Source organism: Mustelus asterias, chromosome 8, assembly GCF_964213995.1.
Source record: "Mustelus asterias chromosome 8, sMusAst1.hap1.1, whole genome shotgun sequence".
In the NCBI taxonomy this organism is placed as follows: Eukaryota; Metazoa; Chordata; class Chondrichthyes; order Carcharhiniformes; family Triakidae; genus Mustelus; species Mustelus asterias.
This window is the reverse complement of record NC_135808.1, coordinates 56,864,397-56,890,552: the sequence shown is the minus strand read 5'-3', so window position 1 is coordinate 56,890,552 and position 26,156 is coordinate 56,864,397. Positions and strand designations below refer to the sequence as shown.

General features: G+C 42.1%; 1 protein-coding gene across 13 annotated transcripts in view; it reads right to left on the bottom strand.

Moving 5' to 3' along the window:
- Positions 1-26,156, bottom strand: part of rasal2 (RAS protein activator like 2) — a 365,152-nt gene that overhangs the window by 85,637 nt on the left and 253,359 nt on the right. For all 13 annotated transcript variants that reach the window (XM_078218017.1, XM_078218020.1, XM_078218016.1 and 10 more), the window contains one exon: positions 6,306-6,424. In XM_078218017.1, the coding sequence (XP_078074143.1) occupies positions 6,306-6,424 (119 nt within the window). The remainder of the gene's footprint in view (positions 1-6,305; positions 6,425-26,156) is intronic.

Sequence of the window (26,156 nt, the reverse complement as noted above, 5' to 3'; positions counted from 1 at the left end):
CAAGGAAAGATGGAGACACACTAGCAGTCTCCATACTTCTGTCATTTAAACTATTAAGGCAAAACAGATGACTGCCCTTTCTTTTTCAAACCAGTGATACGATTACATAAAAACACAACATGTATTTCAAATCCTTCGTGTCATTCAATAACTTTCTGAACACAAACAAAATGCTCAAGGAAAAATTGATTGACGATTGAAAGATGCACCAGATTATTGAAATCAAAGCTAAATACCAGAAATTTGTTCATTTCAAACACAACAAGACAATCTACACAAAAACAAACATTTTAAGTTATTTCGCTTTTTGAGGAATACTCAAAAACAATCAAGAACAGGTTATCCATTGCTGCTTATAGAATATGAGCAGGTTGGGATCATAAAGCAAAAAGATTTTAAAAAATGAACACTGTCACAAATGCTTTAAAGGTGTTTCCCCCCCAAAATTGCCTGTGAACCATGGGCAATAACTTCCAACTCACCTTGGAAAGAAATAAATACAAACTTACCTGGTCTTGAAAATTGCACTGAAACTTCCGACGGTTAGAGCTCCTTGGGGCCTGCATTGAAAGACTCCTCAAAGGGCAGAGCACAATCCAATTCCGGCAGATTCAAGAAAGCCAGCCCTCCTTTTTTGCTGCACTAGCTACCATAAAGCAGGTACGTTTAAAGGACCCAGTGAAATTAGTGTCTAAACTAAGCGAATAGGACTTGGGTGGTCAGAAGGTTGGAGGAAGGGGAATGGATTGGGAGGGTGTCAGAGGCCAGTGGGGGAGGCATTCCATGGGGTGGCCAGTCTGGGTGTTTTACAATAGTTACCCAGACTTTGAAGAGGATTTAATTCCAACTTATTCTCGGGAACTATTAGCGTAACCCTGGTGGAACCATCCAAAGTTAGTGATTTAAATCGCATTTTCGGATGGTCCCCAGCGGAAGACATTTGTCCAGAAGAAGTTAGCACTTCTGGGCAATTGCCATGTGTAAGGGGAAGAAATCCCAATAGGTTAGTAAAGATTTTAAAACCTTTAGACATGAACTCACTGACAGAACTACCAGCATTGAGTTAAATAATTTTAAAATAGACTTATAAGCTAACAAGGAAGCAGTTTACACACATATGAAATGCAGTAAGACATTTAAACAAATGATTATGATTTAAAAACACATGCTGGAATTTTGAATGTATTAATGTACTTTTTAAGAATCATTATTCACTTTAGTCAAAGGCAGATTGCTGCAAAGTATCATGGTAAAGGGCATTAGGACAAAGCCATATTCTAAGGGAATACTGAAACCTTGGAAATATGCAAATTTTTATCGGCAGAGTTTCTAATCATAGAATCCCTACAGAGTAGGAGGAGGCCATTTGGGCCATTGAGTCTGCACCGACCACAATCCCACTCAGGCCCTATCCCCATAACCCCACATATTTACCCTGCTAACCCCCTGACACTAGGGTCAATTTATCATGGCCAATCAACCTAACCCGCACATTTTTGGACTGTGGGAGGAAACCGGAGCACCCGGAGGAAACCCAAGCAGACACGGGGAGAACGTGCAAACTCCACACAGTGACCCGAGGCTGGAATTGAACCCGGGTCCCTGGCACTGTGAGGCAGCAGTGTTAACCACTGTACCACCGTGCAGAGTTTCTAATGATGAGAACATTCAGAACACTTAATCAAACTTCATGAATAGGTTTTATTCACTGTTCAGACAAGATGGATGCATGCCCAGATGCGGAATCATGTTTTAATCTGGTTTGGCAGTGACCTGTAGGGGGAACTTAAGGGAACGTTCACTTTGAACTTTGTGACTAGCGTCTGAGGTTCCTAGGCAACAGAGGAAGCTGAGTTAGCCAAAAGGGGAGGAAGCATCTGGATTCTAAGGACTAACGAAATGCCATTATGCCAGAGGGTAAGATGTGATTGGCTAAATTATATGACAGGTATTATTGTTGATTTATGTATATTGAAGGTGATTTGATTTAAAGCTAATGAAAGGCGGGAGTAATTGATAAGAAAATCTAGAATTGATCTGTTTTGAATGGTATACGTCAGAATTCATTGGAGAGGTCTCGCTGCTCCATCTCACGAGCTGCCCCGATCCTTTGATGATTTTTCCTAGTGGCCACTGGTCAAAATAAAGGTTACGTCTTTAAACTGAGACACTGGCTTCATGAGTCTTGTATTGCCTGAAATTTCTGATAGTACCCGGCCACCTCAGAAACCCCACCAACACCATGCAAACCCTTACCTGTAAAATTCCAAGAGGGGTTTCCCAGCTCAACTTTGGGGTGCCCCACAAATCCAACATAGGTGAGCTCCAAAGTTACAGCCCAATGCATTTGTGTGTGTGTATTTTCTTACCCATGGAGTGAGAAATTCAATTTAAAATAACCCAGCAGCAAAACTTTTGTATTTAAGGAAGGATTAGCTTATTTCACTCTGTTGCTTTGGAAGTCACCTCAGAAAAGATAAAAGTTCCTCACTCATACAGACACAAGTTGGTGCACAGCAGATTTACCAGAATGATACCAGTTTGAGGAATTTCAGTAACTTGGAGAGATGAGGGAAACTAAAGTGTTCTCCTGGGAGTGGAGATTAAGGAGAAATTCAAGATAAGTGTTCAAAAATTAGGATGGAGTTTCAGCAATCATAGAGAAAACTTCCCGATAGAGAATACACATTTTATGACAGAAAACAGCAGAAATTATTTTACATAATGAGTTGTGATCTGGAATGTAGATAGGTAGTGTCAGCCAACTCAGCAACAAATCGGAAAAGGGCACTGGATATATAATTGAAAAGAAAAAAAACTGAAGGGCTAAAGAGAAAGAAAAGGAGAGCAGCTCTTTCAAATTGAAAACACAGGCACAGAGGGGCAAATGGCCCCTTATTTGCTATCTGATTCTATAATCTTGACATCCTGCATCTCGAACCTACTGCAGCCATAGCTATACAACCCCCACCTCAAGTCTATCATCCTCTAATTCTAGCCTTGTAATCGTCTCTCCCCTTGCCCCACCTTCACTGCTTTCACCTAACCCTCTCTCTGGAACTTCTTCCTAAAGTCACTCCAACATCCCCTCCTTTAAGTATTTCCTCGAATTCCAGCACTGAACAATCCTTTGGTCACCTTTCTAATCTTACGTTCTCTGGGCACCTGCTTTACTTAAGATCTCACTGAAGTACCGCAAGATATCTTTCTACATTAAAGACACCGGGTCGATATTTCGACTGGTGCAAAGCGGGTCACAAAAAGTTGAACTTCAATTTCCTTTGTTGGCAAAACAATTTCCCTGTGCCTTCCCAATTCCATACCATTTTTGTATGGCCTTTTGGCAGGTCAGGAAGGCCTTCGCTGCCAAATGAATGCACACCTATTTTGAAGTCTGAGGTCCCATTGAGGACCACAAGAAAACTATTCTCTCCAACAAAATGTTCACGTGCTGGTGTGCGCTTTGTAAATCACCACAGAGAGAAGTCTGCCAAGGAATCAGGAACATTCTGAAAGCCAAGTGTAAAATATTTTGACAACTTCAAATGTATTACATATCAATTATTAGATGATAAATTGTAACGTAGATGTGTTTTTAATGCAGTGATTCATCATAGGGATCTGTCGTGCAAAGGTAAGTTGACCTTTACATTAACCAGCATTGTGTAGTAAGGGATGGGCTATAAATGCTGGTCTAGCCAGTGGAACCCACATCCTTGGAATAAATTTTAAAAATTGTCATGCATTACAGTACTTTTCCAATTGTGAAACATGTTAAAAATGTCAACCAAAACTCCTGTCAACCTCTGCTGTCACATTTTGCGCTGTGATTTAAATCAATTGTCAGCTTTGGCTGTTAAAAAAACTGTTTTGTAAAGTTGAAAAGAATCTGCACCTGTTCCATTGACTGACAGATACTATGCTTTGAAATAGAAATGGAATACCATACTGTTCCGTCAGTTTCAATCAATGCAGCTCAAAATAATAGTAATGACAGCTGCAACCATTATGAATAATCAGCTGGATTTCAAAATGTTAATGGCTTCAGCTCATCAGGTGGTCGATGATGCAAAAATGGTTGAAACATTTAAGAGGCTTTAAAAACAGAATGTGTCTCTGATGTGATTTCTTGTTTGATAATACGGACACCTACAGGATTACAATTTATTTATGCGCTGAAGTAGTTATTTTACTTACTTTCAGTGATGGTGTGTTTGAATTTAGGGCGTCATTAGATTATTGGAGGTTGAATGTTTTTCCACAGATTTCAAGATACTTTCCATTGTTCCTCCAAGGCTCCTGAGGATTCTATATAGTGCACACTGGGTGAGTAGCTTTGATGGATACATGGGAATGAGGGACACATCAGGAAAGCAGAGAATTACCTGGATGCTTTGTTTCAGGAGGGGAGTCACATCACACTAGAACAATGCGTTGTGGATTCAACCAGGAATCAGGCTATTTTGGCCCATTAATGTGTAATGAGGCAGGTTTAATAAACAATATCAAAGTAAAAGATCCCCAAGAAAACAGTGACCATAACATGATAGAATTTAGCATTTAGTTTGAGAGTGGGAAATGTGGGTGAGGAACAACTTTACTAGGCTTAAATAAGGGTAATTATAAAGGAATGAGGCAGAGTAGGCTGGACGGGCGACATGGTAGCACAGTGGTTAGCACTGCTACTTCACAGCTCCAGGGACCTGGGTTCGATTCCTGGCTTGAGTCACTGTCTGTGTGGAGTTTGCACGTTCTCCTCGCGTCTGCGTGGGTTTCCTCCGGGTGCTCCGGTTTCCTCCCACAGTCCAAAGATGTGTGGGTTAGGTTGATTGGTCATGCTAAAAATTGCCCTTAGTGTCGTGAGATGCGTAGGTTAGAGGGATTAATGGGTAAATATGTCAGGATATGGGGGTAAGGCCTGGGTGGGATTGTGATCGGTGCAGACTCGATTGGCCTCTTTCTGTACTGTAGGGATTCTATGATTCTATGACTGGACTGGAAAAGGAGTTCAGCTGGAAAGATGGTTGATCAGCAATGGTGAACAGTTATGAAAATAATTCATGACTCGCAACAAAGATATATCCCAGTGAGGAAGGAGGATATTAGGGAGGGGATAAATCAAGCGTGATTCATCAAGTTAAGGAAAGCATTAAACTGAAAGAAAAACCATGCCATGCGGCAAAGATTAGTGGTAAACCAGAGGATTGGGAAAGTTTTAAAAACCAACAAAAGATGACCAAAAAATAATAAAGAGGGTGAAGGTAAACTGAAGTCTCCCCACCCGTCAGCAGTGGATGAGTCCAGTGGGGTTTAGTACTGCTCCTCAATAACGGGGAACAGGCGGCTGACCTGCTGGAGGGAACAGAGGCCATGGAGGCCCCCCCCCCAGGTGGTTGGGGGCAAGGGAGGAATGCACCCTGGGCAGTGCCAACCTGCCCCCTGGCACTGCCACCAGGGCCAGAGGGGAGTGAGGCCTATGGAGTGGCTTGCCCAGAGAGATCCGGGAGGCCAACAATTGGGGGGGAAGTGGGGGGGGCAGCATTGCAGGGCCACTGCACATGCGCAAATCTCGGTGCTGATAGATTGGCGCATGCGCAGTGGCCTGCTCAGCGCTATGCTGCCGGCCTCTCGGGCAGGAATAGGCCCCACCCCTTGATTTTCAGAGTTGGCAAATCCTGAGCAATTACACAACTTTTGGAAAATGGAGATATAATGGCAAGGTCACTGGACTGATGATCTAGATGCCCCAGGCTAATGATCTGGGGACATGGGTTCAAATCCAACCATGGCAACTTGTGGAATTTAAATTCAATTAATAAAATCTGGAATTGAAAGCTACTCTCAGTAATGGTGACCATGAAACTATAATAGATTGTCATATGAACCCATCTTGTTCATGAATGTCCTTTAAGAAAGAAATTCTGGCATCTTGACCTGGTCTAGCCGAAAAGCAACTCCAGCATTATGGTTGACTCTTAACTGCCCTCCAAAATGGCTTAAGCAAGTCATTCAGTACAACAGCAATTAGGAATGGGCAACAAATGTTGGCCTTGCCAGGGGCACCATATCCCATGACATAAAAACAACTTCCACTTAAACTGGGAGAAGCTAACCAAGCACTGACCAACCTCAATACTTCCCGTGTTGCATGGTACACAGGTACGCCCCACATCATGAATTATGCATCCTATGGTCAGAGGAAATATTGACTTATATCCAAGAACTTCTGAACATGTGCAGCATGAAAACATTCAACCCTCATCATTACTTTAAAACACATGTAAATTAAAATAACCTCAACTTACCGGTCATTATCTGAGTTCCTCAGCGATGGTAGTATCTGGCGGAAGCTGGTGTTTCGATCAAGCTTCGGCTGGCTCTTGGTTCGTTTGATAGAACCCTTTAATCGCTTGCTGAAAAAACCCTAAAATGAAAGGAAAATAAAACATAACTATGAGTCAAAACCAAGCTGATCTGTGAAGGACAAAGTGAATGTAAGGAATGAGCTAGCTGAGCAGTCGCGAATCAAAATTAAATATTCTACATTCAACCCTCCAGACACGAGGCCACTAACTATTTCATATTTCTTAAACACTATGAAACTTTTAGAAATTATAAAATTTGCATACACAAATAAAAATTGATCCAATTAAAAATGATTTATAGTTATTGCATTGTAACCCAAGACAATATTAAATGTATTTCACAAAGTAACAAAAACTGAACTGGAACAGCTGATGCTGAGTGCAGTCCAGAGTCAGAAATTATATAAAATTTACATGGGTGACAAAAAGGGACATTGTGCTACAATCACCAGTATATCTCCTGGCAATAGGTTAAATATAGGAATGTGGATATTTTTGTAGAATTTTCCATCCTTACAATGTTCAGACTCGTACAAAGTTGTCCTTCACTTGTGGATTCAAGAGGTTGATTTGAAAGCTGTGCCTAAGAAGTATCTGGATCAGTGCTATTTGTGCGTGTAGTGGTTTCCAGTTTTAATGGATTCCAGGGAACCATCAGCAACATCAAAACAACAGCTGGTCATATTCCTTCTCCATTGTCAGGAAGTCCACATAGGCCAGTGATGAAAAATGCTACTTTGCTGATCTAGATGGACACAGTGCAGGATTTTACGGCCTTGCTCATCCCAATACCGTAAAATCCTGCCCACGGTCAATGTGCCTTCCCACTGTCCACCCCTCGCTAGCTCGGATTCCTGTGGCAGGCGGGGCGGTAAAATTCCTGCAAGTACTTTGCAAGCTGATTGCTGCAATGTTAGCATGCATTGAAGTTCACCAACATTGGTGCAGAGAAGTAAAAACTCCAGCATGCATTTCACACTGCCAGGAACTTGAGTGCCACTTAATTTGTAGAACAATTATTCCCATTGAAATGATTCACACCATCACCAAGAGTGTTGGTAAAAATAGACAGTTGGCAGGGTAGAAAGCTAAGCCATTTATTAACTTAAATCCATTCTGAAATGCACAGATAACAATTACATGATCAAACATCTGATTCTTATACTCTATGTCCGTTATTTGATTTTATTCCAAGGGAGTTTGCAAATTTCAGTTCTTCGCTTTGGCATGTCACATATACATCCAGGAAAGGAGATGTTGAATCATAGAATGAATCGGCTCTGAAGGAATCCATTTGGCCCATCAGTCTTGTGTCAGGTCCTTGCAAGAGCTATCCAATTAGTCCAACACCAGTAACACCCTGACCAAAGCGAAAACAAAGTACAGTTGTCACTTCCTAACAAAAGTAAAATCAGAAGCAAAGTATTTTGTGAGCTGGATGCCTGTCAGTTGGACACTGATGAGGGTTGGATCTTCTACTGAGCTTCATAGATGAAATTTACAAGATGATATTTGCAATGCTTATGCGGCATGGTCATATTCTGATAGATTTCAAAAAATGGTAATTCCATCAAGGAATATATCATGGACTTTAACGGTCTGTGTAAAAGATTGCAGAAATTAAATTAAGCGATTCCTTACTCAGCGCTCAAGAGTTAAATTGCTGGATTATGCTAGGCTATGGATGGCTTCTAACATTTGGTTCACAGAAAAAGACACCTTTTTGAATCAAATGCTGTTGCTTTAAAGAAATTATTCAGAAGGTTGTCACTTCCAACATCTTTGATGGCATAAATGGGGCATTCTGCTTTCTTACAAAGGATGGAGAACTCCACAATTGCAGCCTTTAAAGATCATCCAGATACTGGCAATGGCATGAGGAAAACAGAAGACTTGCAAGAAAACAGGAATGAGGAAGAAGGCATTTTTAGCAGATATGGCTGATGAAAAGATTGGAGTAGAAATAATTGATGAATGAACTCCAGGAATACCGGGGGAACTGTTACCAAGTGCTCAGATGTGTCTCAAAATATCAATACAATCAACTGCCCAATGCGGAACAGCAGAGTTTTCAAAGTGACGCAGAACACAGAGAATCTGGAAACTGAAGAGGTGCTGATAAGTGAATTTTCTGTGCTGTGTTGGATAGTGATTGCACTTCTGTAGTGTACGAAGTAGACTGGTTAAAATGTTAATGGATTCGATGATTAGTAACAATCAAAGTAAGGTCAGGGAGCATGAAAATTCTACCTGTTTTAGGTTTGGGATGGCAACAATAAAAAGAATAATGATTCCATGCAAAATAGCTTCAGTAAGTCATTTTATTAGTACAGATGCAGTCTCTAGTGAGATACCGTCGCTGCTGAGCAAGCCTTCTATGAAAAAGACAAAAATGAAACTGGACATGCAACATGATAAAACAATTATTTTTAGAAAGTTGGGAGATTTGCAATGTACCCAATCAGATTATTATTGCATTCCTTGAACAAAACCTGTCATTTCTAATCAGAATGTTAAAGTATTAATGACATCAGTTGTCAACAACAGTAGAAAAAACCCAAACTATCTTAAAAGGTTTGGAATCAATTCTTTCATTCTCTTGTCACCGATTTAAAATCCCACTGAAGGACACACGTTTGGATGACAGTGAGTAAAAGCTCATTGGCAAGATTAGTGAAAAATTAAATGAATTAAATGATTGGAGGATGACACCACAACCCAGATGTTAGAGGGGGCACTCCCATCGCAGGGAAATTAATATCGAAAACATTTTTGGCGCTGTTGGCCATATGTTGATCATCGCATTTTTGCAGGATGAAAACCTTCAGAGAGAACTATATTTGAAACTGACTAAAGAGGTAAGCGACATAGCAGTGAAGCTGTGGAAATTAAACAAATGTGTTTATAGATTGAATGATTATTTTGATTGCTTAAAATCATGGAATTGTGTGGCTTTATTCTCTTACTTGGGATTTCAAACCTTGACTACTTTAAACAAAAGGTTCCTGGACCCCAACTGCATCGTTACAATATTGATTATTTTTAAAATAAACTCTTCACACTTATCTTATGTCAAAGGCTAGGAATGCTGTGGTAAGTAACTTACCTCCTGACTCTCCAAAGACTGTCCACCATACCACACTAAGGGCAGTGAGAGGATTGCAGGTGGATGGAAAACTTGGGAGAGTGGTGAACCCCAAAGAAGTTTCCCTCCATCTTGCTCTTGCCCAACACCAGCCTGCGCAGGAAATGCCTCAGGCTACTGACCTGGTGTGGGCCTTCCCCAGCCATAGGTAAAACAGCAACAGAGGCTGAATGATTGAATAGGCCCAAGAGCAAACAGGTTGCCCGAAACTTTCCCTGCCCACTATAAAATGGGAGACAGGTTGCGAAGACCATGTGCTGCATTTTATGAGTCCCATCCCACCTTCAAACATGCCAATGGGGAGCCGTTAATTCCAGACGACAATTGATATGGGCGGCACAGCACAGTTGTTAGCAACGGTGCCAGGCACCTAGGTTCAATTCCCAGCTTTGGTCACTGTCTGGGTGGAATCTGCACGTTCTCCCCGTGTCTGCGTGGGTTTCCTCTGGGTACTCTGGTTTCTTCCCACAGTCCGAAAGACGTGCTGGTTAGGTGCATTGGTCATGTTAAATTCTCCCTCAGTGTACGCAAACAGGCGCTGAAGTGTGGCGACCAGAGGATTTTCACAGTAATTTCATTGCAGTGTTAATGTAAGGCTATTTGTGACACTAATAAAGAAACTTTAGATTTGATGGCATAAATGGATAAGCTCAACAACAGTGAATGTGGCAGCCAAAGAAAACATTCCACTGTGTACTTTGCACCGAGCAGTCTTGGGGTGTTTTCCTCAATGCAGACTTTGTATAACAAAATGATTCTTTGATTTTCTCACGTGCATATGCAGTTGAGAACAAAAAAAAAGGGCAGAAAATAGCAAAGTTACAGGCAAGATCTCATAATTTGGTTACTCAATTTAAATTAATTTTCCCATTATACAGGAATTATAATATTGCTCCTGAGCAGCTCTCACTAGACTCTAAATCATTCCGTCACACCAAGCATAATAATTACAGGATCCTACAGTGCTCAGGGCTATTAGGTGAAATTACTACTCTCCCACCCAAAGAGAGAGAGTGCACGGACCCTTCCACAATAGACAATTTACTTTTAAAATCAACTGATAGATCCCATCTTCCTCGGCCAACCTTACAGTATACACTTCCCATTGAGAATACATCAGAATGATTACTGGAATATGAAATCATATCTCAGTCACTACCCTGGATTGAAAATGGGACTGTTTACTAATTCATAAGATGTCTGCTACTGATGTGAAAAATGATATGTAAACTGTACCACAATTTCAGATAATTCCAGACTGAGAAAAATCACTGATTGCCATCTAGTAATATAAGTGGACTTTGTGATATCATAGTTAAATGAGAAATGAAGCAAAAAAGTATTTACATAACATCCTTCATGAAGCTGGAAATCTAAAAGTGCTTTACGGACAAGCAGGTACTTTTCATATGCAGTCGCTGTAGTCGTGGAGGAAAAGCAACAACCAATCTGTGCACAAAAAGGTCCAACAGACAGCACTGCGGTAACTAATCTATTTTAGTCATATCAGATAATGGATAACTGTTGGTCAGGATACCAGGGAGAACTTGCCTGTCCTCTTTTGAACAGTACCATGGGAATCGTTAACAACTACACTCTTAGACTGCACTGAAGTGTCATCCTCGGTTTTATGTTCAAGACACACCATCAAATGCACTACCTTGAGCTGCAGGTGACAGAAAATAGGGACACAAAAGGACAATGATGGAAAGGCAACTAGCTTTTTAAAAAAATTCTATAATGGAATGTGGGCATCACTGGCAAGGCCATCATTTGATATCCATCCCTTACTGCTTTTGAACAGGATGACTTGCTCGTCCATTGCAGATGGCACTTAAGAGTCAACCACATTCCTGTGCATCGAGTCACATGTAGGGTACGGATGGCAGATTTCCTTCCTTAAAAGGACATAAGTGAACCGGTTGGGATTTTATGACAATCAAACCATCAGTCACCATTGCTAACATTAGCTTTCAATTCCAGATTTTATTAATTGAATTTAAATTCCATCAACAGCCATAGTGGGATTTGAACCTGTGTGCTTAAAGCTGAGGCTTTAGGATTACTAATTCAGTGACACCATCACTACGCTACTATCTCCCCACAAATTTCACAATGTAGAATAAGAGAAAGATAAAACTGTTTCATCTATAACTAACTCAAAGCTTGTGTGTTGGATAATCTGGTAGAAAGAGAGCAGTCCCATTTACCAAATGGCTTCTGTTAACCAAGCTCCGCAAGTATGGTCTTTCAACATTAAAACATGCATTGATGCTCATGGACATTGCAGTTTGTAAGGATTAATTCTGATCACTTAAAAACTTATTGTGTATTGCTTTTTAAAATTTCTGCAAACTCCATAAAAAGAAGTTGTCTCTCTCTCTCGTTCCATCGTTGTCAAATTTGGGATGATCAAATGTGCCATGTGGTTGATAAGCGTCACGTTGTAATGTAGCATTATTGTTACAACAGGGAGAGCAATAACAAGTTACATTTACACAGTGCCATTAATGTAATAAAACATCCCAGATGCTTCACAGGAGCATTGTATAACAAAAGGAGATACTCAAGCTTGGGCCAAGAGGTAGGTGCCAAAGAGTATCTTAAAGGAGGAGAAAGAGGGGGAGAGTTGGACGGGTTTAAAAAGGGAATTACTGGGTTTAGGCCCTATGCAGCTGCAGGCACAGCTATTAATAGTGAAACAAAATCAAAGTCCGCTAAGTTTATACTGCGGAAGTTTGATTGCATGCACATACATGCAAACACTTAGTATACCATTTACAATTCCTTTAGACCCATTCCTTTGGTTCTTGTGCCACGACCACTCCTTTTGCCTTGCACCACTATCACCTTTGTCATTTACTCTCACCTACATTCCACCCTCACGCAGACTTTTGCCTTTTTTCTTTCCTAATCTCTTATATCTGAACTTCCTTTCATGCCTGTATATTTGATTAAAAACTGTTAAATCTCTAATTGCTCCGAGCTCTGATAAAAGGCAATCAAACATTAACTCTGTTTCTCAAATTATCCCTGTTGAGTTTTTCCAACCTTCACAGTATTCTACTTGGGTTTATTCATACCATCTTGGTTAAACAGTCCAGGTCACAGCCAAGGACAACCTGTTGGGACCAACAAGGCTTTCTCTTTGGGCTATACCTCACAGCATGGATTAGCAAAAAACACCGCACTTAGTGAAATTAAGCTGTTTGTGGTCTGAGCCATTTGCGTCCGTTTAAATTTACATAGTGAGAAAAAACTAAAACAAGACAGTCTGCATGAGGTACTGTCTTCACAAAAGGAGGGGTGAAAATTGACCTCAAAAATAATGATTCCCACTATACATTGACTTGTATGAGAATTTTCTTGGGATGAAGGAGTTGGGGAGCAAAATATTTCCCCAAAGCTACAGCCCACTGCCTCATGACAAACTTTAGAAAATGGTTAGATATACAATACACAACAAGGAATCAGTGAATTACTGGAAAATAACAGCAAGCGATTTAATGTGCTTATAATTTGAGACACTCATCAGCTTGGTGATGGTTGAAGAAAAATCATAGAATCCCTACAGCACGGTCCATCGCATCTGCACTGACTTTCCTGTAACCCCACATATTTACCCCACTAAGCTACACATCTTGAGACACTAAGGCGCAATTTAGAATGGCCAATCGACCCAACCTGCGCATCTTTGGACTGTGGGAGGAAGCCGGAGCACCCAGAAGAAACGCACGCAGACACAGGGAGAACGTGCAAACTCCACACAGACATTGATCCGAGACCGCAATTGAACCTGGGGTCCCTGGCGCTGTGAGGCAGCATTGCTAACCACTGTGCCACCGTCCAGCCCAGTATGAAGTCTCACAACACCAGGATAAAGTCCAACAGGTTTATTTGGTAGCAAATACCATAAGCTTTCGGAGCACAGCTCCTTCGTCAGATGGAGTGGTTCCACTGTCCAGCCACCAGAGGGAGCTTCAGACCACAAAAGATGGACTCTTCACTCTACTGAGGGAGCTTGACCTTTTCAGCTGTAAGAGATTCAGTGTTCTGACAGTCTGCAATCCAGCTAACAAACAAGTCGGCAAAGTCATAAAGAAATTAATATTTTTTACAAAGGCATACATATTTTGAATAAACTAGACATAAAGGTTTGGCTCAAAATGAAGCGAGTGCAATGAAGAGTTTCAAACTTCACAGCAGCACATTCATCTATTCACAGAGTCAGAAGTAACTGACTTTGAAAAATTACTTTGATTCATTGAGAAACAAGAAATGTAAGTTGGCTGTGCAGCGAGAAAAGATTCCAAAACAATTGACAAAACCTGAGCTAGTTCCCTAAATGCTCATTCCTTCATGTGTAGCTGCAAACTTCCAGCAAACTGACGATACACACATGAGTGAATTGTCAACAATACATAATTTTCTGTGACACGCTTCGATAAATCCTGGGAGATGTGATAAAGACTATAAACAAACCCCCTGCAGCGGGGTTGTCCAACCTCCAGTCCATGGGCTGGATGTGGCCCCCCGTGACTTTTGGATGCAGCCCACCTTGTTGTTGGACTCAGTCATTGGAGCTTTCATGGACATTATTTTGAAAAATGTTGTGAGCCCGATGGCAGGAAGGTTTCTCCAGGCTTTGCCTTTTGGTTGGCTGATCTGTGAGCCTATCAGCTCCAATACAGGGAGGAACCAGCCTTGACTGGACAAGCCAAACGCAGTCAGTTACCAGCTAAGTTTGAATTATCTCTTGCAGTGTGAGGTTAGAAAAGCCACAAGCCAAGGCCTCCACTTCAATTTACTTATAGATGGAAGGGGAAAGTTGAATGGAACTCAGGAGGCCTAAGGCAGATGCTGAGGCCCCTGGCCGAGTTGCAGTTGGCCCCGGAACAGCCAACTGCAGGAAGGGCCTTGTTACGGCAGGAATGGGAAGAGCCTTTTTTGCGGTGAGTTGGGAAAGGGCCTTTTTGCAGCTGGCCCAGGAAGAGGCTTTTTTGGCAGCGGCCCAGGATGAGCCTTTTGCAGCGGGTCTGGGGGAGGTCTTTTATGCAATGGGCCTGGGGAGGTGTGCAGCATGTCCAGGGAGGTCTTTCTATGGTAGACCCAAGCTTGAGATGGTGCCCTGGTGAATGTGGATGTGCGCGGGAGGTGGGCAGTGTGTGCGGGTTTGGGGGGGGGGGGGGGGGAGACAGTGTTTGTGGATGGGACACCGTGTGAGTGGAAAGGTGGAAACACCGTGTGTATGGGTGTGTGTATGGGGGACAGTGTGTGTGTGTGTATTTGTGTATGGGGGGGTTGTGCGCATGTGTGTAGGGGCGAATCTGTCTACGTGTGTGTGTGTGTGTGGGGGGGGGGGGTTAAGTCTGTGGGTGGAGGGCAGGAGCAGTGAGTGTGTGTATATGTGTGTGCGGGTAAGACTGTGCCTTACTCCCAATCTCAGGGTTCTCATTCACTCACTACTCGTGCATCCACACAGTGCGTGAAGCTTAATGAGCACTGACATTGTCAACACACACATGCCTGTTCTTTGTTTTGAATAATTATTAAACTTATTAAATTAATGGTCTGGCATTGCTTTACATTTGCCCAGAACGTTTTCTTTTTCTTAACACCCCAGCATATTTGAGTGCAGCTCCAATAACTTTCAAGAGGCTCAGCATCATCCAGCCCACTTGATCAGCACCCCTTTCACCACCTTAAACATTCATTCATTCTCTATGGCTGCAGTGTCTACTATTTACAAGATGCATTGCAGTCAGTCGCCAAGGTTCCTTTGACAGCACTTTCCAAACCGGCAATATCTGCCAAATTGAGCAAAGGCATAGGAATACCGCCACCTGCAAAGTTCCTTCACTCTCATTAGGTCAAAATCTTAGAACTTCCCATGCCGGAATGTATTGTGGTAATACGTTTACCACAAGGACTGCAGCAATTAATATCTTCCATCTACGTCCCCACCAGCAGCCTGTCTCCACAACACCATTCTCAAGCCTCATGTCACATTTGCTTGGCCTACCCTCTTTCTATTTTGGGACCAGCACAGCAATTCAGATGTCTCTAATGGTAGAAGAGCAATCAGAGGTGTGGTACTTTTAAGCTCTTGCACACAGTGTCTCAGGGTCACAATCAGGATCAGCTGCAAAGCTGATTTCCTGAACATTGTCCTTCGAAAAAAGTACAACTCATGAGCAAGAGAATCAGCTCTCAGGAAATAAGTTGGTCAACCCCACCCTTGGGGAGATGCTGAAGACTCCCACTCCCTGATAATGTCATCAAAAGCAATGCAATGGGAAATCAGCTACATTGGCAACACAGCCGCAGAAACAGGATACAAAATCAGTCTCAGAGTACCAAGAAAAAGGGAAAAAAAACATTTCCAATTGTAATCACAATCAAGTAATTCCTGTTGAAAAGTGTATTTGCATGTGTTCAGCTGCAATTACCTCATTGAACAAACATAGCTTGCCAATGCCCACTGCCTTTGATAATCCAGGAAGTGTGGCATTTGGGCCAGGTGTCGGAGGGCTGTTGGTGCCCACAATACTGTATGTAACCTTGAGCATTTTCAGTAGAGAACGGCACAACTAGATAAAATAAAAGAATGAACTGGACAGGATATAAGGACTTCCTAAATTCATGACCAAATTCTTATAAAACCTTGTTATCAACTGCTCCTTCCCCCATGCCACCCAGCCAGAAACATGGTGATGCTACTATATAATCAAAAAGAACTAAACATGCCTTAAATTATTAGAGCTTCGAGGTCTGTCCCCACAAATAAGCAACAAGCTTTGATGGTACATCTTCAACTTGACAGTTTCAATTTGTACTGATGAAAGCCATTTCAACATTCAACTTCCTTCTCCACCAAAAGCAAATTAATAAACTCCAGAATTATATCCCAAATATGAACGCAAAAAGTTAAAATTATAATGCCTTCTCTGGATAAAGCCTGGAGACAACAACCCAGTGAACCAATCGTGCCAATAGGCCCACAAGTCACAGAATCCCAACAGTGCAGAAAGAGGCCATTCAACCCATCCAGTCTGCACTGACTTTCAGAAAGAGCATCCCACACCTTCACCCCCATTGTGTTGTGTGGCACTATCACTGTGCTAAATGGGATAGATTTCAAATGGATATAGCAAGTTTGGGCAATCATGAGGCACTGTGGGCCATCAGCAGCAGCTGAATTGTACTCAACCACAATCTGTAACCTCATGGCCCGGCATATCCCCCACTCCACCATTACCATCAAGCAAAGGGATCACCCCTGGTTCACTGACTGCAGGAAAGCATGCCAGGAGCAGCACCACGTACATCAAAAATGAGGTTTAAACCTGACGAAGCTACAACAGAGGACAACTTACATGCCAAACAGCATATGCAGGAAGTGATAATGACAGAGCTAACAATAGCGTCAGTAATGTGATGGAATATGTCACCAAAGTGCTATCAAGTGGCATTTGCTTAGCAACAGCCTGCTCACTGACACTCAATTTGGGTTCTGCAAGGGCGACATGGCTCCTAACCTCATTACAGCCTTGTGACTGCCCTCGATATCAAAGGCACATTTGAGTGAGTGCGGCATCAAGGAACCCTGGCAAAACTGGAGTCAATGAGAATCAGAGGAACACTCTCCATTGGTTGGAGTCATACTGAGCACAAAGGAAGATGGTTGTAGTTGTTCGAGGTCAGTCATCTCAGCTCCAGGATATCATTGCAGGGGTTCCTCAGAATAGTGTCCATGGCCCAGCCATCTTCAGCTGCTTTATCAATAACCTTTCTTCAGCCATAAGGTCAGAAGTGGGGATATTTCCTGATGATTGCACAATGTTCAGCACTGGTCGCAACTCCTCAGATACTGAAACAGTCCATGTCAAAATGCAGCAAGACATGGACATGGCTAACAAGTGGCAAGTAAAATTCACACCACCACAAGTGCCAGTGGCCACCTCCGACAAGAGAGAATTTAATCATCGCCCCATGACAATCAATGGCATTATCATTGCTGAATCTCCCACTATTAACATCCCAGGAGTACCACTGATCAGTACCCAACTGGACCAGCCATATAAATACCATGGCTACAAGGGCAGGTCGGATGCGAGGCCTGATTCCTCTAGCGAGTAATTCATCTTCCAAAGCTTGTCCACCATTTACAAGGCACAAGTAGAGTGTAATGGAATACTCTCCACTTGCCTGGATGGGTGCAGCTCCAACAACACCCAAGAAGCTTGACACCATCCAGGACAAAGCAGCCCGCTTGATTACTACACCTTCCAAAAACATTCAATCCCTCCACCACTGACCAACAGTGGCAACCACGTGTACCATCTACAAGATGCACTGCAGGAATTCACTAAGGTTCCTTATGCAGCTCCTTCCAAACCCATGGCCACTACCATTTAGAAGGATAAGGGCAGCAGATTGATAGGGACACCATCACATGGAAATCCCCCTCCAAGCCACTCATCATCCTGGTGTGCAAATATATCGCCATTCCTTCACCGTCGCTGGATCAAAATCCTGGAACTCCCTCCCTAACAGCACTGTGGGTGGTGTACCTACACCACAGGGACTGCAGTGGTTAAAGGCAGCAGCTCACCACCACCTTCTCAAGGGTAATTAAGGATGGGCGGCGGATGGGCAATAAATTCTGGCCTAGCCAGCAAAGCCCACATCCCTTCAGTGAATTAAAAAAAGGACAATTTTAAATCAGAACAACACTCTGGGCTGACTTTCTTGGGGATTTATGTTGCCTAGCCAAGTGCCTGCTCCAAACGCTAATGTTTCGAAGCACTTTACTGTTTTGTTAAACTACTTCATGCCAAGTTAAAATAGCCCTTTGAAAGTCCTCTTCACAATATTGAAAACATTGACCATAAAGTTAAAAGATGTTTTGTGTCCAAGACAAATTTAGGATTCCTTCTCACCTTTGTCTAGTTCCACCCTTCCAAAAATCCCCACCAAGTTAACATTTTTTTTACAATTCTGAAACAACTGAAAAATAATACAATGCTGCACACTATTTAATTATTGTTGCACTCTTAGTGTAATAGAAGACAAATCAGCATAAAGTACTGAACTCCATGAGAATTACAACTCCCTCACCCAATGCCCTCTCTATCTAAAGTGAGCCGATATTTCAGGTTTACTCTTTTCCACTGGTATGACCTGAATTTTTCCTTTAAATGGAACAAGTCATTGATTTGACACAAATTAAAATGTATTAAATCCACAGTGAAATATACAAGGAAGGTCCAAAATAATGCAAAATATAGATATATTTCTGACTGTTGCAGGTATTAATCAATTTAATCTCAGCAACACTAGAAAAACATTCCAGCAAGTCCATACTGAAAAGCAGTGTGTGATTTAACTACCTGTCCTCCAGTTCCACAACAAGGCAGCACGCTACAGTATCCATGCTCAGCAACCCCACACCTCTACACAAGGCTCCCAAGTGAAAATTAGCACAGATTCCAGGAAAGGTTCCAGTGTTTTGACTGGATATGGCTGAAGGTCACAAGACTTTTTTTCCCTCTCCATCTCCGCCTCCCCACCCCACTACAGTTAAACTCAGCTCTTCGAGCTTGCTCACACAAACACTGAATTACTTCTCTCCCAGATGTGAATGTTACCACGGCTGGGGACCCCTCCTTAGCAACGGGCAGTTTCCATCTGGAGCCTATCAGTGCAATCTTTTAAGGCCGAGCCAGGTGTCCACTTCCTCCTGACTGACTCTCCCAACATAACAAGAGACAAAATTCCACATGCAGGAGAAATATTGCTTTCTTTTTTTAAAAAAATGAAAGAATTAAAAAATATATCCAAATCCTTGGAGAAAGGAACTGTTTCAACATTCAAAATTTGGGTGAAATCATACATTGGTGGCATACAAATATTTGCAACACATACAGTGGTGATCAAGCTTATCTGGACTGGAGTGAACCACAATATGTTTGCAATCCACCTTAACCCTGAGGTAGCTCATTCATGTAGTGGCAGTGTTGAGTTACAAGTTAACCATTTACCCATCTACTATTAAAACAAGCCCCCAGTAAGAATTTCAGGGTTGGCTCAGGTATTTAAGAGAACAAATATAGTTAGACCGCAATTAAGTTAAGCAGATTTAAACCCACTCTCCAAGATAACAGGGCTGAGTTGTTTGATGGCAGAGGGAAATGCAAACATGCTTTAAATTTTACAACCAAAATGTTATTCCCTCTACTCCTGAGCAATTTGGCTCAGTGTATTGAAAAATAGAGGGAAAGAAAGCACCCAGACTGAAAGTGAATTCTGTAGGTATCCATTGCGAGCAAAGGTTATAACTTCTACACCGCATTAAAGGTGCTGCCTATTATTGCTTCTTGGTCTTTTGGCTAAGATTAAGCGTCAGACCAAGTGCAAGATGGGGTGCAATGCCTTATTTTGTCAGTTTGGATCTTGTTTGTGATCCGGGTCTTCCAGTCCACTCTGAGCATTGGTTTTGTAACTTTAAGAATGGAGTAAAAATTTAAAATTAAAAAAAATTAAAGGTTCTGCCTATTACCAGGATTTTTTTAGTATTGTTCTGTTTACCACACAATCAGGGAGGGGGGTAATTTACTCCTAATAATTAGGAAACTCTTTTGTATTAATTAATCCGCCATAAATTTCTTGATAGAATTCAGTGTTTAAACGCTGAAATTATGAAATCATTTGACTGAAAATTGAATAAATGTTGTCTCAGTGGTAGTTTCCTACATTAGAACAGTGACTACATTTCTGGAAACTTCTGTACAGGGCATTGGTGAGGCCGCAGCTGGAATACTGTGTGCAGTATTGGTCCCCTTATATGAGGAGGGATATATTGGCATTGGAGGGAGTGCAGAGAAGGTTCACCAGGTTGATACCGGAGATGAGGGGTTTGGATTATGAGGAGAGGCTGAGGAGATTGGGTTTGTACTCGTTGGAGTTTAGACGGATGAGGGGGGGATCTTGTGGAGACTTATAGGATAATGCAGGGGCTGGATAGGGTGGAGGCGGAGAGATTCTTTCCACTTAGTAAGGAAGTTAAAACTAGAGGACACAGCCTCAAAATAAAGGGGGGTCGGTTTAAGACAGAGTTGAGGAGGAACTTCTTCTCCCAGAGGGTGGTGAATCTCTGGAATTCTCTGCCCACTGAGGTGGTGGAGGCTACCTCGCTGAATATGTTTAAAGCGCGGATGGATGGATTCCTGATCGGTAAGGGAATTAAGGGTTATGGGGATCAGGCGGGTAAGTGGTACTGATCCACGTCAGATCAGCCATGATCTTATTGAATGGCGGGGCAGGCTCGAGGGGCTAGATGGCCTACTCCTGCTCCTATTTCTTATGTTCTTAATGATTGCACCGTACACCCTGGCAGCCCACAGAAGTTAAAATTACATTGATTTGAAACCAAAGTGCCTTTGCTCCGAGGGCTGCATGCAGCCTGTGGAGGGCAATGTGGTCTTCCCAGTATTGATTCTGGAATTTCCAAATCACAATCATCATTAGTTTTGCAACAAAATGTTGTAACTTCCTGGCTGACCCAGTTCATAACTTAACTGTCCCATGTGTAACTGAGACACAATGACCAGAAAGACTGGAGTCATTACTTGGTCTGTGCTCAGTACCTTCACCTCAGATGGGGCACAGGTTCCCAGAGTCAGGAGGACAAGTCTTGGCTTTGTTATGGTGTGACAGGAGTTCCAATAATCTGCCAACACTTAACATTTAAGTTTCCAAATAAAAACCACCACTGGAGCACAATTGGCACTGGTGAAATCTTGAGTCAGAATGAGTCAATGTCTTTAGTGGAGGAACAGAGAAAATTGGAGTTAAAAACACATTGGGGTAAACTTAAACAAATTCAAGTCACACTGCCACATTCCCAACTATAGAACAAGAATGGCAGTGTATTCTCATACAGAAACAAAAAAAAATGCTGGAAATCCTCAGCAGGTCTGTCAGCATCTGTGGAGAGAGAACAGAGCCAATGTTTTGAGTCTGGATGACCTTTCTTCAGAGCTGCGGATGGCCACTTGGATAAACTGCCAGAGATGCCCACTGTCCTTGGTACTGTTCCACAATAAAGAGTCATCATGATCAACAGAAGGTTTAAAGCAAGACCTAAGCCACATCTTGGTTGCACAGGTATAGTTGCAAACAGCACAAGAAATTCTGAGCGAGATTTTTCGGCCATTCCAGCCGGTGAGACCTTCTGATCTTGCCAACAGCGAACAATGGAAATCCCTGTTGACTGCGACAGGACTGGAAGATCCTGTCACCTGTCACTAGCGGATCGCCTCCACCGCAGCAAACCATGCCACGGAAAACTCTACCTTCTATGATAAAGAGAAAAGTGTAGCAAACAATAACATTTTCACATTATTGAAAGCAAATCAAACAATACCATTACAAACATAAACAAAAATATCATTAAAAGTAATATGCGCGTTTATTTGAACTGTTCTACTTGAAGCGAAGAGTGTTGATTTTGTTGTGCATCATGATATGTTCAATAAACAGAGCACAGAAATTATAGGCATGAGGAATTACAAATTTGACTTTCTCCAAAGCATGAGTCTCAGAGAGAAATTTAATTAAATTAACATTTAAGTATTGTTAAATTTGTAAATCTCATCCAGGGACTTAAGTAGGGGGAGAGAAGCTATCTACTGGCAGCAGCTGAAAGAGTTGATTAATTAAGGAAACTAGTTTGAACTGGCCTCTGCTGTACCTGGGCTCAGCTACTCCCTTTGTTCAGAACATAAATTCAGACACACGATGTAGCCAACACCGTGCCGCTTTGGACAGAGGGTGGAAATTTGGTAAGGCGGAATTCAATGAGGAGGGGAAGGTGGTAATCTTTTGCTTTTCTAACATTTTCACCCTGCAGGAATTGGTTTCTGCTGTTCTACAGGGTAGGAGGGGTGAACTGATGGTGAGTGGTCAAGGTCTATTTTCCAAAGGTTTAAATTTGTCTTGCAATTTGTTGTAAGATTAATTAATATCTAAAAGATTGAATAAGTGATTAGTGAAAGATCATAAGTATGGCAGGACAGATGATGTGTCAAGGCTGCAGCACGTGGGAACTCATGGATACTGGTGTTATCCAGTGCAAATTGGCATAATTACACAGATTTAGAGAATTGAATACATGGCTCAAAGAGTGGTGTGAGAGAAGTGGGTTTCCATTCTTAAGGCACTGGCATCAGTACTGAGGAAAGTGGGCTACAGGCCACATCTGAATTGTGTTGGGACCAGTGTTCTTGCAAACTGCCTATATAGGGAAGTAGAGGGCTTTAAACTAAATAGGTGGGGAGGAGGGGGGGAGGAATGGTTCTGGAAAGGGGATACGTAGGCTTACAAAGCAAAAGGATATGGCAGCATTACAAGGCAGTAATGATACCCACCGTGTGTCAGGAAGGGACAGAGTACAAACATAAAAAAGAGATAGGGTCAAAAAGGGAAAAAATGGTAACAAGGCAAAATTAATGACTCTTTACTTACATGCATAAAAATAAATGAATTAACGGCACATATTGAGGTGAATCGGTATAGCTATTAAAGATGTGGTTACAAGGAGAACTGAGAATTAAATATGCAGAGGTATGTGACTTTTTTGTAAGGACAGGCAGGAAGGAAAGGGTGGTGGGGTAGCTTTGTTAGTACAAGATGGAATAAGTATGATAGCAAGAGATGATCTTCGATTGGAAGATGTAGAATCCACATGGATGGAGGTAAGAAATAACAAGGGAAAGAAGACACTGTTAGGAATATTCTGTAGGCCCACTAACAATAACTATATTGTGGGATGGAGATAATGAGGGCATGTAAAAAAGACAGTTATTAATCATGGGTGATTTTAATCTTCAAGTTGTTTGGGAAAATCAGATTGGCAGAGGTAGCCTTGAGGAGCCATGAGGAACCATGAGGGGCATTCAGTTTAAAAATTGGCAAGTCATGTTCTATAAAAGCCGCAACCTTAGTTAGGCTGCACTAAGAATATAGTGTTCAATTCCAGTCGCCACAATACCAGAAGGATGTGGAGGCTTTGGAGAGGGTACAGAAAAAATTTACCAGGATGTTGCCTGGTATGGAAAGCATTAGATATGAGGAGAGGTTGGAGAAACTTGGTTTATTCTCACTGGAACGATGAAGGTTGAGGGGCGACCTGATAGAAATCTACAAGATTATGAGGGGCATGGACAGAGTGGATAGTCAGAAGCTTTTTCCCAGGGTGGAAGAGTCAATTACTTGGGGACATCGGTTTAAGGTGTGAGGGGCAAGGTTTAAAGGAGATGTATGAGGCAAGATTTTTTTTACACAGAGGGTGGTGGGTGCCTGGTACTCGCTGCCGAGGGAGGTAGTGGAAGCAGATACAACAGTGACTTTTAAGGGGCGCCTGGACAAATACATGAATTGGATGGGAATGGAGGGATATGGTTCCCGGAAGGATAGGGGGCTTTAGTTCAATCAGGCAGCATTGTCGGTGCAAGCTTGGAGGGCCAAAGGGCCTGGTCCTGTGCTGTAATTTTCTTTGTTCTTTGGACAATTCATAGTGTATTCAGGACCGTTTCCAATTCTGTTTCCAGGGTGAACAACAGAATAGACAATTCTAGTTCAACGGAACACTGTTTCCTCTTTTGTTCACCGAAAGCTGTAAATCCTGGCCCTTTCATGGACCTGCACAGATCATGACATTTGTGGTACTTTTTTCTGAGGTGCATCTGAAGCTAGCTATCTACCACAGCAGTGAAAATCCAGCAGATACAGTTGGAACAAAACCTTGACGATGCAAGATTTTCAATATTACCAAACTGCATCTAGACATGGGTCACTTTTCCAGAAACACTGCACAACAACTTCAATCTCTCCTCCTCACCACACTTTTTGCTTCTTTTCAGATGGTCACTCAGAGGGCTGCTTTCAGTGAAGGGAATGGTGGGCATAATGAACCTGACAGGTCTCAGGAGCATGCTTTGTGTTAATGTTTGTCACCTTTAATGGTCACAATGTCCACTGGGCTCAGATAATGACCATCTTGGATCCTGTACTGATTACTAATCTCTTCAGCTATTGAGTCAACTGTCTGAAATCTGTCCTTCTCCCAACCTCCAACTATTTAAATGTGTGCGTGATCTGACAGCTTTTAGTTTGTTTTGTTCACAGAGTTTCAATTCAATGTGTTAAGTTTAACATCAAGCCATTAAAATGTCTGACCAAATAAATTGAGTTCATACAGTTGATTCTTGGGAACGTGCCAGCAGTTCAAAAGCCGCCAGCATTTCAAAAGGTATTTCATAGCATGTGAATCCCAATAACGAGATTAGCAGATGAAAAGAATACATCCAGCATTTTCTCTTTTGGGCAAAGAATACATCGTCCTGCCACTGTGGGTAGATGATTGCACCATCTCGGGAAGGCCGACATACATTAATCTTTAAGCACTAACAGAAGCTCAGGGGACAGGCAGCCAAAAACACAAAAAGAATCTTCAAAGAGAAACAATAGTATAATTGGCAACGTTTTCGTGGAAGCAGGAGACAGATTCCATCCAGTTGCATGAGGGGCAGGTTTCCATCCAGCAGCCTATAAGCCGGTTCTAGCTAGCAGCCAAGAAGTAGGGGACGAAGTAGAAATAGTTGAGAGCTTCAAGGTTTTAGGTGACCAGATCAGTAATAACCTGTCCTGGTCCCCCCCATGCCGCCACTATAGTTAAGAAAGCCCACCAACGCCTCTATTTTCTCAGAAGACTAAGGAAGTTTGGCATGTCCACTACGACTCTCACCAACTTCTACAGATGCACCATAGAAAGCATTCTTTCCGGTTGTATCACACTTGGTATAGCTCCTGCTCTATCCAAGACTGCAAGAAACTACAAAGGATCGTGAATGAAGCCCAGTCTATCACGCAAACCAGCCTGCACCGTCTACACTTCCCGCTGCCTCAGAAAAACAGCCAGCGTAATTCAGGACCCCATGCAACCCAGGCATACTCTCTTCCACCTTCTTCTGTTGGGAAAAAGATACAAAATTTGGAGGACAAGCACCAACCGAACAGCTTCTTCCCTGCTGCCGTCAGACTTTTGGATGGACCTACCTCGCATTAAGTTGATCTTTCACTACACCCTAGCGATGACTGTAACACTACATTCTGCACTTTCTCCTTTCCATATCTATGAATGGTATGCTTTGTCTGTATAGTGCGCAAGAAACAATACTTTTCACTGTAGATTAATATATGTGACAATAATAAATCAAATCAAGAGTGCAGAAACCTACGTGGAGACAGTTAAACTGTATCTTTGCTGAACCAAGAAGAAACATTCCCTCGTATAATTCAATCATATACAATGTGCTAACTATAAGTTGGCCTTTACTTATGGATCTATTGAATTTGATCGCTTGGGAAGAGGGAAGTCCTGAAAGAGTTCAGATCTTGTAAATGTACTTTGAAACAAAAAGGGTAATTTCTACTTTAACTGTGTGGGTGTATTTAGTAGTTTCTTGTATGTAACTGTCTTAGATCATTATAGTCCTGTTTGTGTAAATGTGTCTTTTCTTTATTTTCTCAGAAGACTAAGGAAGTTTGGCATGTCCACTACGACTCTCACCAACTTCTACAGA